General features: G+C 55.9%; 1 protein-coding gene across 1 annotated transcript in view; it reads right to left on the bottom strand.

Moving 5' to 3' along the window:
• Positions 1-12,282, bottom strand: part of TRAPPC10 (trafficking protein particle complex 10) — a 76,802-nt gene that overhangs the window by 48,280 nt on the left and 16,240 nt on the right. Inside the window, exons 2-3 of the mRNA XM_021071078.1 lie at positions 5,269-5,350; positions 2,376-2,511 (exon numbers count right to left, since the gene is read on the bottom strand). Of these exons, the coding sequence (XP_020926737.1) occupies positions 2,376-2,511; positions 5,269-5,350 (218 nt within the window). The remainder of the gene's footprint in view (positions 1-2,375; positions 2,512-5,268; positions 5,351-12,282) is intronic.

The raw sequence follows: 12,282 nt of genomic DNA, 5'->3' as shown, positions 1-12,282 counted from the left end.
GATCAACAGAACTGACATGTCCAAAATACTGTGACTACAGGATGTTGGTTTAAACAAAGGTGACATTTTCACTGAGCGTGGAGAAGAGAGACGATTATGAAATGCTATCAGGGTAGTCTGCTACCCACTTAGGCCAGAAAGTAGGCCCTGAACACACACTGTTCCTACCATACACAAAAACGACCTGAAGCGATACAGACCCAGATGTAAACCACAAGTTATAAAATTATTAAAAGAAAACTAGGAGAAAATCAATTTATCTTCAGATAGACAAGCCCTTTCTCAACATGAAACACTACTCAGAAACCATGTCTGTTTGTTTGTTTGTTTTTGGTCTTTTTGCCATTTTCTTGGGCTGCTCTCACGGCATATGGAGGTTCCCAGGCTAGGGGTCGAATCGGAGCTGCAGCCACCAGCCTACGCCAGAGCCACAGCAACGCGGGATCCGAGCCGCGTCTGCAACCTACACCACAGCTCACGGCAACGCCGGATCCTCAACCCACTAAGCAAGGGCAGGGATCGAACCCGCAACCTCATGGTTCCTAGTTGGGTTCGTTAACCACTGCGCCACGACGGGAACTCCAGAAACCATGTTTTTAATGATATATCTCACTCCATAAAAATTATAACAGGAATTAGTATCTGTGCACTAAACAACACATCAACTACCTACACAAAACAGAAACTGTAGAAGATGCAAGAGAAGTAGAAACACCCTAATAACAGAAGACTTTAACAACCCTCTGAGAGTTAAAAACAGATCAAGTGGACGAAACAAAATAGAAATGACCTCAACAACACAATCAGGAAGACAGCTCTCACGCCACACACCCAACAGGACAATCCGAAAACAGAGAAAACACGTTCTCGAGCACACGGGAAACATCCACGAAAACTTCCTGAGGTCACAAAGAAAAATAAGGTTCATAAAGCAGAACTATCATGACTACCACTCTGATCGCTCAGAGGCCACCCGGCTCCCTAGAGGAGAGCACGGACTGACAGCTGGGGAAGCGGTGCTGGCAACTCTTGGCGAAGACGACCGGTTCTGGAAGGATCTTCCCTGGGGCTCAGCCCAATCTGGGTTGGGAGGGGCTCCATCCCTGGGGGACAGGACTGGCCCCCTGGGCACGAGCTGCACAATGTGGCTGAGCTAACACCTGCTCCACCCCAGAAGTCTAGTTCCGAGAGGCGCAGGGCAGGGGCTGCCCGTGTGACCGACGGGCCGATAAAACCCTGGGTGCCCAGGGTCTAGGGAGCTCCCCTGGCGGACAGCAGCTCACACGTGTGGTCGCACCTGCTCCGGCGGAGGAAGCCAGGCGCACGGGACTGCACCGGGCAAGGCAAAAGGGGCTGGGGCCAAGGGGAGACCAGGCCTGAGCTTCCCACCCTGCTCATTAAAATGACAAAAACGGGAGTTCCCGTCGTGGCGCAGTGGCGCAGTGGTTAACGAATCCGACTAGGAACCATGAGGTTGCGGGTTCGATCCCTGCCCTTGCTCAGTGGGTTAACGATCCGGCATTGCCGTGAGCTGTGGTGTCGGTTGCAGACGCGGCTCGGATCCCAAGTTGCTGTGGCTCTGGCGTAGGCCGGTGGCTACAGCTCCGATTCAACCCCTAGCCTGGGAACCTCCATATGCCGCAGGGGCGGCCCAAGAAATAGCAAAAAAAAAGGAAGACAAAAAAAAAATAAATAAATAAAATGACAAAAACGACCGCATCCTCAGGTTCAGGTTAGAATGCCACGGTACGTACTGATTTATGTATCCTGCACACTGTCAAATGCTTGTTTTATTTCAGTCAGATGGGGCCGGAAGAAATGATCCACAGAACTGTCTACGTGTTCATGTTAAGAATGGGTTCACGGACAGAGAACTGCCAAGCACAAGGCGCCCACAGAGTCTCGTCCCCTCCCTCGGCGGGTGGCACAGAGTGCCTGCCTGCCGTGCCAGGTACGACAGGGAGGAAGGAGGCAGTTCCCTGCCTTCAGGGAGCCTGCAAACCAGCAAGAGACAGACAACGATCCTGCAGCAGAGGAAGGGCCGTGGTGGGGAGCTCAGGGTGTTGTGGAAACACAACTGCGAAGAGGCACCCCAAAGACCCAGAGCCCACTGCCCCGTGAGACGGCCCGCAAGAAGTGGAAACGCAGGAGGGAAGGCTGTGCGTGGGACTGGCACGCGGGCACCGCCTGGGCCAGAGCAGGCGCACGCGGCAGCAAAGCCCTCTGCTTGGCTGAGGAAGGGGGTAAAGACTATCCACAGGTTTTATGTGAACAAGGGAACGGGAAGCAGAGCTGTGTGAGCAAAGCCCGCCCTGTGAAGCCTTAACCCCGGTGCAGGCCGTGCCGCCTCACCTCGCCCGACGAGGGATACTTACACAGCACTCCGTCCAGTAAATGTGGAGGAAGGGGAACGTGAGCAGGGCTCTGTTCCCTTCTTTGGGCAGCAGCTCCTCTTTGAACTGAACAAAGTTGGATTCTAGGTGAATCATCTTTGGAGCCCGGCCATAGGACCTAGAAAAACAACGTTTAACAAGTGAGCGAGAAGCACAAGCAGTGGTCAGCAGAAAGAAAAGGAGAAGCACACAGCCACGCAATCCTATCCACGAGCTCAGAAGCACGGAGACGATGCTAACCTTGAACGACCGACCCCTGGTCCGTCTGAAAAGCTTCTACGATTCGCTTTAACCCCGCTGACATGCACGTGGCAGAGCTCCCTCCCCTGAACCTTTCAGCTGAGGCCACGACACACAGAAACATCCACCCAGCCAGGGCCATGGGCAACAACCCGGCTTCTGAGAACAAGGGGTGTTGCGGAGTCTAAGTCACTCCGACAGAAGAGTTTCCCAAACGTCAGGCCTGCGGCCGGCAGTTGTCAGAGCTTTCAACTGCTCTAACACTCTTGTGACAACCTGTACCACCCCAAAAGGAGAACTGTGGTGAGAAGAGGAGGTTTTTGTTTGCGCTGCATAAATGAAATAGTGGACGCCACCGCCCCCCTTCCTCCGATGCCGGGAACAAAGAGCCCACAGAGGAACCCCGCAAGCTACATACAGTCTACACTGTGGCCAGCAGAGGACACCCGCTATTCCGCTGTCCGTCTAAGCACAGCCTGTGCTCCAGGTGTCTCTGCCCACACCTTTCCCGCCGCCTCCAGCAGCTGGGTCTCGTTGAAGCATCCACGGCTGGGGTCTATAGTGTTCACCTAACCGAAGAAGCCCGCGACCCCCAAGTTAAAACCACCACAGTTACTGTCATTACGCGGAACGTAAGGATTTTCTATTTCAGGCTGTCTATAGTTTTCCGTACTTTGGGAGACTCATCACGTTTTCTCTCTCCACTCTTGGCCTCTCCTGGGTCAAAGCTGAACTGTCTCTTTCTCTGCTGCTGCTGCTGCTTCCATGGTAGTTCTGGAATTTCCCTTTCGAAGGCTGTGTAGACGCCCACTGCTCCCCCAACAAGACAAGGAGACACACCTTCTCCTCTGCTCTCTTCTACGCCTGAAACTTGAGCTTTTTTACTTTTTAAAAGCACTGACACTGTAACTGTAGCAAAACAGCTATTCGACTTGTGTGCTGGCCGCTGCTTCCTTCGTCCTGTGGACTCGGGGTTCACCTTCCTTCTGGCTGAGGTGCACCCTTTATTATCTGGGTTTCTGATCACACACGTCTGGAGGCGCTTTTGGCCACGGCCCGTCCCCCAGCTCCCTGCGGGCGGCGAGGCGAGGCTGGAAGAGCGGCAGTGCGGCCAGGGGAGGCTGGGCCCCGCCGCCCCCACCCCCGGCCTGAGAGCAGCAAGACCTCTGGGCGCCTGTGTTCTGCAGGCCGGGCGGCTGAGGCTGTCCCCTGTCTGAGTGTGAAGGGACAGGACTCGAGGGCTCTGAGAGGACCCCTCTCAAACGCTGTGTCATGCTGCACTTGACACGCTGCTGGAGACCGCAACTTCCATTTTTCCTTCCTCTCTGTTTCGGGGCACGGCTTCTTGTTTGCGGGCTTGACACTCAGCAGCCCCCTCAGTCCCTGAACGGCCCGTGGGCAAACCTTGATGCCAGGTCCTCCACGCGCCACACCATCCTCTCAAACGGCCCCTCCCAGGGCACGGAAACTTCTGGATGCAGCCTCCATGGCTCAGCTCTCCTTTCTTGCCTTCCTTCTCCAGCTCTCAGCTTTAAACTTCATGGCGTCTTGTCAAGGTTCTGCCTCAATGTTTTCTTTCCAAGATCTAACCACTTAATTTTAAATTTTTATCAGAATTGTATGTACGCACTTTAATAATAGTACTAAGGAGCTTTATGCCCATGCCCGGCACTGGGGCTCCACCTGGGCCTGCCTTGCCCACCGCGGTCCTGGCCCTGGCACCCGTCAGGACGCACTGCTCCGCAGGGAGCCACCCCTGCAGACACGGGGGCTCAGCCCTGCTCCCCTTCGGCTCCGTCCTCTGTCCCCCCAGAGGTGGCCGGGCCCGTGCCTGCAGCTAGGCCCTTCCAGTCCTGTTTCTCATCCGGTTCTCAAGCAGGTGAGGAGAAAAACATACCTTCCGGCTCGGGAGTGCCCCTATTTCGTTTCCCCTCATCGCCCCCTCCCTGCTGTTTCGGGAACGGATACTTGCTGGAGAGCCTCTGCAGACCCCGCCCCTTGCTGCAGGGCATTCTGTGCCCTCTGGGTCACATGCCAGCAATCACGGACATTCTAGGAACACCTCAGTCGCGCACAGAAAGGAGACTGGAGTCAACAGAGAGCCTGGGTGAGGCATCCAGAATGTTCGCTTCACTTAGCAGGTACAAACCGGTGGTGAGAAAGGAACGATGTAGCAAGAATCAGCAGGACACGAACGTGAATGAGAGCAAATCGCTCACACTCCTTGGTTAAAAGCAGATACTCGTGTTAACACCTCAAAATCCAAGTATTCTCTACGCGTAGCATCTAACCTCACAGAAAGTGGTTTTCCAGTGAGGTAATTCAGTCAGCTGTCTCCCGGGAACGAGTCACCAACAGCAGGGCAAAGGGGGCTCCCTCTGGTCTCGCTCCCGGGGTCTCAGCCGCCCGGCTCTGTCACTGTCCCGTGCTGAGGACGAGGGCCCAGGAGCTCAGGGCCGAGAGAGATCTCAGCAAGAGCAACCCGAGCGTGGCCCTTTTAGGAGGATTAGGAGCCGTCCCTAGAAAAGGGGCCGTGGACTCAGACAACCCACGTGCTGCTCCGCGGAGCAGAAGGCCCACAGACCCGCGGGGCTGCCCGTCCCGCCCGCCCGCCCGCGCCCGGGGCCCGCCGCACCTCCTCCACTCCATCGGCTCCCGCGGCAGCTGCTGGGAAAGCGTCGGGTAAACAGAGGTAAATAAATTCGGATCGCCAGCACCTGCGGCAGGAATAGAAACGGCATTTTAGGCAAGGACAGGGAGAACGGGCTCTGCCGTATTAAATTAGAGTTTAGACAGTTTCACGCGTTAGTGAACGACAGCGCAGCACAAGATCGCTTCCCGTCTCTGCATCCGCGGTCGCGAGAACGCCCAGCGCCGGCCCCGCCATGGGCCCTGACCCCGCTCTGCCTCTCGGGGGGTGTGGTTTTCCCCACAAGGGGGGGCGAGGGCCGGCGAGGGGAGGCTGACCGCCAGGGAGGGACAGGGCTGGCTCGGCTCCAGCCAGCCTCGCTCCTGCTCTGCCCAACGGCCACCTTCCACCTGGACGGAAGAGCTGCGAGACGCCACGCAGAACAGGAGGCCTGGCCCACGAATGCTGTTTCTCCTCGGAGACAGCGCCACGGGCATCCCAGCGCCAGCAGGAGCCCAGGGAAGGAGGGCTCTCTGCACTTGGCACCCAGGACTCGGGACGCACCTGCCCTCCGCAGGCCCCAGGTGAGCGCGAGGACACACGCGAGCCTGCCTGGCAGACCAGGAGGGGATCTGACAGGTCCCCGCCTTCTGAGCACAGGCTGGCTGGTGCCAGGTACGAGTGGGGAATCCGCTGTGCCTGGCTTTGCATGCTCAGCTGCCAGCTCTCTGGCCTAGCTCGAAGAGAACTGAAAACTCCAATCACTCTCATGAAATGATAGTATAACCATAAACTTAAGCTTCAAGAGAACCTTTTCATATAGATGACTCAGATTCTTTTTTTTTTTTTTGTCTCTTTAGGGCCGTACCTGCGGCATATGGAGGTTCCCAGGCTGGTGGTTGAATCGGAGCTCCAGCTGCTGGCCTGCCCCACAGCCGCAGCAATACCAGATCCAAGCCATGTCTGTGACCTACACCACAGCTCTTGGCAGCACCGGAGCCTTAACCCACTGAATGAGGCCAGGGACTGAATCCATGTCCTCGTGGATACCAGGAGGGTTAGTTACCGCTGAGCCACAATGGGAAGTCCCTAGACGACTCAAATTCTTATACTCAGAGGATCCTCCAACTTTAAGCAAAGCCATTTTCCAAAGTGCTTTTATATGGACCCTACAGAAGTCACTGGGAATTGATACAGGCCATTAATCTGCTTATTTTGCTATCATGAGCCTAAAAAGACAAACCAAAACAAAGCCAAAAAACCTCCCTCAAAGGACACAACAATGTCAAGTCACTGGTGAGAGTAAGGACGTTTCTGGGCTGGTGCGCTGATCACCGGAGAGGCAGCGGCCACGGCGAGCGGACGCGGATGCTGCAAGCCTAAGCCTGACCGCCTGGGTCCCTCTGAGCTCCGCTACCTACCCGCTCGACAAGCTCACCCTTCCTGTGCCGCCCGGACCACGTGCGAAATGGGAAAATAAGAATGGCTCCCACCAGGGCTGTGGTGAGCCTCGAACAAGGCCCGACACAAAGTAAATCCTTGGTAAAGGTTACTATTAATAATGGATTGTGGACATAAAAACAACTTTTATGGCTTTTTCTTTTCTTTTCTTTTTTTTTTTTTTTTTTTGCCTTTTTAGGGCTGTACCCGCAGCATACGAAAGTTCCTAGGCTAGGAGGGGTCGAATCGGAGCTGCAGCTGCCAGCCTACACCACAGCCACCGTAACACCAGATTTAAGCCTCGTCTGTGACCTACACCACAGCTCACAGCAACGCCGGATCCTTAACCCACTGAGCGAGGCCAGGGATCGAACCTGCATCCTCCTGGATACGAGTCAGATTTAGGCTGCACCACGACGGAACTCCCTAGCTTTTATGTTTTAATTCATCCTGTTCGTTTATTTGGTAGTTGTCTTGGAGATCCGTAACATAAGAAAAACTTCAGTTAGCTTCAGATTTCCTGTCTTTGGGTGCCAACTCCTGCTGCCTCTTTAAAAGGTTCCGAGGAGTTCCCGTCGTGGCGCAGTGGTTAACGAATCCGACTAGGAACCATGAGGTCACGGGTTCGGTCCCTGCCCTTGCTCAGTGGGTTAACGATCCGGCGTTGCTGCGAGCTGTGGTGTAGGTTGCGGTGGCTCGGATCCCGAGTTGCTGTGGCTCTGGCGTAGGCCGGTGGCTACAGCTCCGATTGGACCCCTGGCCTGGGAACCTCCATGTGCCGCGGGGGTGGCCCAAGAAATAGCAACAACAACAACAACAAAAGACAAAAAGACAAAAAAAAAAAGGTCCGAGATTAACATGAAAAGTCACCACTCTGCTAGGCAGACATTCGGGCAGCCGCTTGCGAGTGCCCCGCTCTGTCACTACACACACACACACACACACACACACACACACACGCACGCAGTCCCCCGCAGTGGAGGCTCCCCCGAAGGCACAGCCAGCCCGTGGGCACAGAGCCAAGGGTGTGCTCCGTGCCGCCTCCCGGGTCTCCCACAGGAAAGCCTGTCATAGGATAAAACGCTCGCCTGCACCGAGACCAGAGCAACACTTTTGCTTATCATGAAATAAATCTTTCATCGGTGCCCTAAATTTCATTTTAAAGGTTATAGGTCAGTTAGCATCTCTGTCAAGGACAAAGACGCCACCGGATAAGAACTGGGAACTCAAGAGACGACCATTTGATCGCAGCGCCTGCTGTGCGCTGAACGTGTCCCCGCAAGATGCACGGTTGAAGCCCTCACCCCCGTCACCTGAGTGGCACTGGGTTTAGAGATTAGGTCTTGAAAAGGGTGATTACGTTAGAGCGAGGGCTTTGGAACAGGCCCTGAGCCAATCTAAGGGGTGTCCTTCTAAGAAGGGCCCACATGGACACACAGACAGCGGGCTGGGAAGAGCACCCAGGACAGAGCACGAGGCCGGCTGGCCCCCCAAGGAGGGAGGCCTTCCCGTCGCCAGGACCGTGAGCAGCCACGTTTCTGCGGTTGAAGGCCCCCGTCTGCGGGGGTTGGCTCTGCCGGCCCGAGGAAAGGAAGGCGGTCCCCCAACTTAGGCTTGAGGGCCAAGTTCTTCTCACCCACTGCAAGTCCACACGGACTGAAGGCGAACCGAGAAAAGGCACCAGGATTGTCTCAAAATACACAGCAGCCGTCAGGGACACTCCTCCTCCCGAACCCTCCCGCTGCGCAGGGGACACACACAGGTCTGCGAAGTCGGCTGCGGAGCCGGAGCCGGAGCCGGAGCCGGAGCCGGAGCCGGAGAGAGAGAGGCGGCCAAGAGCGCGCTGTCAAACCCCGAAAGGATTCGGCCTCGGCGGAGGGGAGAGGCGGCGGGAGCCGCCCCCCCGAGGAGCGCAACCCCCCGCAGCAGAGCCACGCGGTCCCGAGGTCGGGAGGCCGGGGTCCCTCGAGAAGAAAGCCCAGGCAGGACGCAGCCGTCAGAAAACAGCGCCCAGAGGCAAAAACGAGGCCTCTGGAGACGGATGCGTCCCAGCGGCGAGAACCCTGCTCAGAAAACTGCCGTCTCTTCTCCGGCTCCGGAGGGGCTTCAAGAGTCAACTCGGACTCGTGGTGCAACAACTAGGACGTCGTTTTGTTGTTGCGGGAGGGAGACGGATCAAGACAACCAGCGAGGACAAGGCGAAGCACAATCCCATGCACGCGGGTCTGTGTGTGCGTGTGTGCGCGTCTCGTCACTTGCTGGGACACGGGGACAGGAGGCTGGGTGAGTCGGGGCGCACGCAGAGGCCGAGGGCCCCCGCAGCACCAGAGCAGCGCAGCGCCAGGCAGCAGGGCCAGGCGAGTGTAAAGGGGAGCGTCCGGGGACCGTGGCCCTGCCCCGAGGCGGGAGACGGGCACCCTGCCTGGACGGTACCCCGACCCTCTGGGACCCGCCCCGGCCCGTGCCTGAGCCCGGAAGCTGCGCAAAGCCCAGCGCAGACGCTCCCCAAAGGCGGGCAGCGCCCCAGTTTCTGTGTCCTTATTTTTGCCGGCTGGGGTGAGACCTGCTGGTCCCGGCGGTGAGACGGCTGACGCAGACCTTTGCTGATTCCCGAGTCATGACGGTTCTCTAGGGTTCTAGACGCGTGTAGTCACGTATGAATCACGCAATCTTCAACGCCTCCGCCAGAAGCAGATAAGAACTCATGAAACACGGCATGGGGAAGAATTCAAAAAGATGATTTTAGTGACTTGATCACAAGTGGGTCATAGTTCAACAAAACTCAGCTAATATTTTCTGAAAATTTTATTTATTTTTTATTTCTTCTAATTTTTTGTCTTTTTAGGGCCACACCTGCGGCATATGGAAGTTCCCAGGCTAGGGTTTGAATGGGAGCTACAGCTGCTGGCCTCCACCACAGCCACGGCCACCCCTGATTCTAGCCATGTCTGCAACCTATACCACAGCCCGTGGCAACGCAAAATCCTTAACCACTGAGCGAGGCAAGGGATCAAACCTGCGTCCTTATGGATGCTAGTCGGGTTCGTTGCCACTGAGCCACAATGGGAACTCCCTGAAAAATTTAAAAACAGAAGGACCTGGGACCCAATTATAAAGTAGTTAACTTTTACCAACTTTGAAAAGACATACATACCCAACAAAACATAAATAACTACAGATAAAAATGCATCATTTAGACTTCAGGTTACCAACGAGAAGATGGTAAAAAAGCTGGCTATTTCTGAAACAACTCTAATTTTCCTTTCTTTTTTCTTTCTTTTTTTTGGCCATGCCCACAGCATGCGAAAGTTCTGGGGTCAGGGATCGAATCCACAACCAAGCCACTTGCAGTGACAACACCAGATCCTTAACCTGCTCCATCACAAGAAGAATTCCAAAACAACTCTAATTTTCAAAGAAGTCAATTATAACTAAAAACAGAAACCTCCAGGCTAAACAGTCTTTTATTTTTTAATTTTTTTTTCAGGGCCACACCCGTGGCACATGGAGGTTCCCAAGCTAGAGGTCAAATTGGAGCTGTAGCCACTGGCCTACACTGCAGCCATAGCAACATCAAGCCGCATCTGCGACCTACACCACAGCTCACGGCAACGCCAGATCTTTAACCCACTGAGCGAGGCCAGGGATCGAACTTGCGTCCTCATGAATGCTAATCAGATTCATTCCCATGAAGGGCAGGCCCTTTTTTAGCTTTTTGAGGGCTGCACCTGCAGCACATGGAGGTTCCCAGGCTCGCGGTCGAATTGGAACTGTAGCTGCTGGCCCACACCACAGCCACATCAACGTGGGATCCGAGTTGAGTCTGCGACCTACACCTCAGCTCACGACACTAGATCCTTAACCCACTGAGCAAGGCCAGGGATCAAACCTGCGTCCTCCTGGATGCTGGTCGGATTTGTTTCCCCTGAGCCACGACGGGAACTCCTAGATTTTCAATTCTCAACAGTCAACTGCAGCCGCAACAGCATCAGCACTGCGCCGATGCCTGAAGAGTCGAGGACCCCGGGATGTCCTGCTCCGTATGGACAGGCCTCCAGCAGACAGACAAGCAGGCAGAGCCCCCCTGCTGAGAATCCCCATCCGGACCCAAGCCTGCAGGAGGTTCCACTGGGGAGGAGGCTGCACAGGAGCCCCCGGTCTGCAGCTGGGGAACACGGGGTGTCTAACCTAAAATAAAGGCACGAACGCTCCTAATTGAGAAGAAAATGTTCGTATCTATGTTAAAAAGCCATACGTTTGTTGTGGCTGATGTTCCCATAATGCTGATGCAATCATTTTTTTTAAGATCTCAGGATTCAACTATGACATAACATTGAATGCAGCACTCAACAGTCTGCAGAAAAGGTAAATTACCAGATGTGGTCTGATTGCTCCAGAGCTATACATTATGCCTCGGGGGAAACAAAAAGTTAAACTGAAAAGCCACCTCTCAGTGGGCAAGGACAGGGTTTTCCTGCTTACAGAATCTCTGCTTCCTATGGCTTTTCCCAGACCCGTGCCAAGGGCATTCAGAAATCCCTGCTCGCCGGGGCCTGTGAACACGGCACAGGATGGGCAAGGGGGAGCTAGGGCTGCCCACGGATCAAGGCTGCTCATCAGCTGCTCTTAAAACACAGAGATTACCCTGGATTATCCGGACAGGCCCGCTTAGCTGGGACGAGGGAGGCAGAGGAGCCACCACCGAAGAGAAGCACCAGGAGAAAGACTGAACCGTCTCAGCGGCCCTGACGATGGAGCGGCCGAGACCGCCAAGGACGCGGGCGCCCCGAGGAGCCGGCAAAGGCAGGTACTGGTCTCCCCGGAGCCTCCGGAGGGGTCGGCGTGGCCCACAGCTGGCTGTGACTCCAGCCCACGTCGACTCCTGACCCGTAGAGCGCTAGAATACCTGTGTTACCTGAAGGCGCGGGGTCTATGTCACCTGTTACGAGGGGCTGACACAACTATGACAAGTGTACGAGAGACTTAAAAGGGCAGGGAAGCGCCGGCCGTGGCCCGCCCCGTCTCCATCACCCCGCACTCTGACCGTCAGGAGGCCTGCCAGCTGCAGGGGCTGCCCTCAGCCAGCGCGGGCCAGGAGGCCAGAGGCCAGCTGTTGGCGGTGCGTTCACTTAGCACGGTGCCCCTCAGCACTCTGCCCACGGTCACCCCGAGCCCTCAGAGCTGCCCGAGGCCCGGGGGCCACCCCCGCGTGGAAGCCGGGGCGCAAGGCCCTCCCCACTAGCCAGCCCAGCAGCCCCTGAGCCCCAGCACGGGGCGGACCCGCACTCGGGCTGTCCACTCTGGACCCCATAGTCCCGGCTGCCACCCAGGCTGCTCCTCATGCTGTTGTTTCCTAAGGAACTCGCAGGGGCTGCACGGACACCACGTGGCTGAAAATGCAGGTTCCAGGAGGCCTTCCACCAGCAGAGCGAACGCTTCTGTCCCTGGCACTCCACTGTCACCAACAGGCAAACGTGCAAGACCACGCAGGTCTCCCAGCATGAAAGGACCAGGAACTGACCACCGTGGGAAAGTGGCAGATAAAAACAGAACGTTCAGGTGAGGGCAGGATGCGGGGAA

This window comes from Sus scrofa, chromosome 13 (assembly GCF_000003025.6).
Source record: "Sus scrofa isolate TJ Tabasco breed Duroc chromosome 13, Sscrofa11.1, whole genome shotgun sequence".
NCBI lineage: Eukaryota > Metazoa > Chordata > Mammalia > Artiodactyla > Suidae > Sus > Sus scrofa.
Note: the sequence above shows the minus strand (reverse complement) of the source record. Positions and strands in the feature narration are given on the sequence as shown.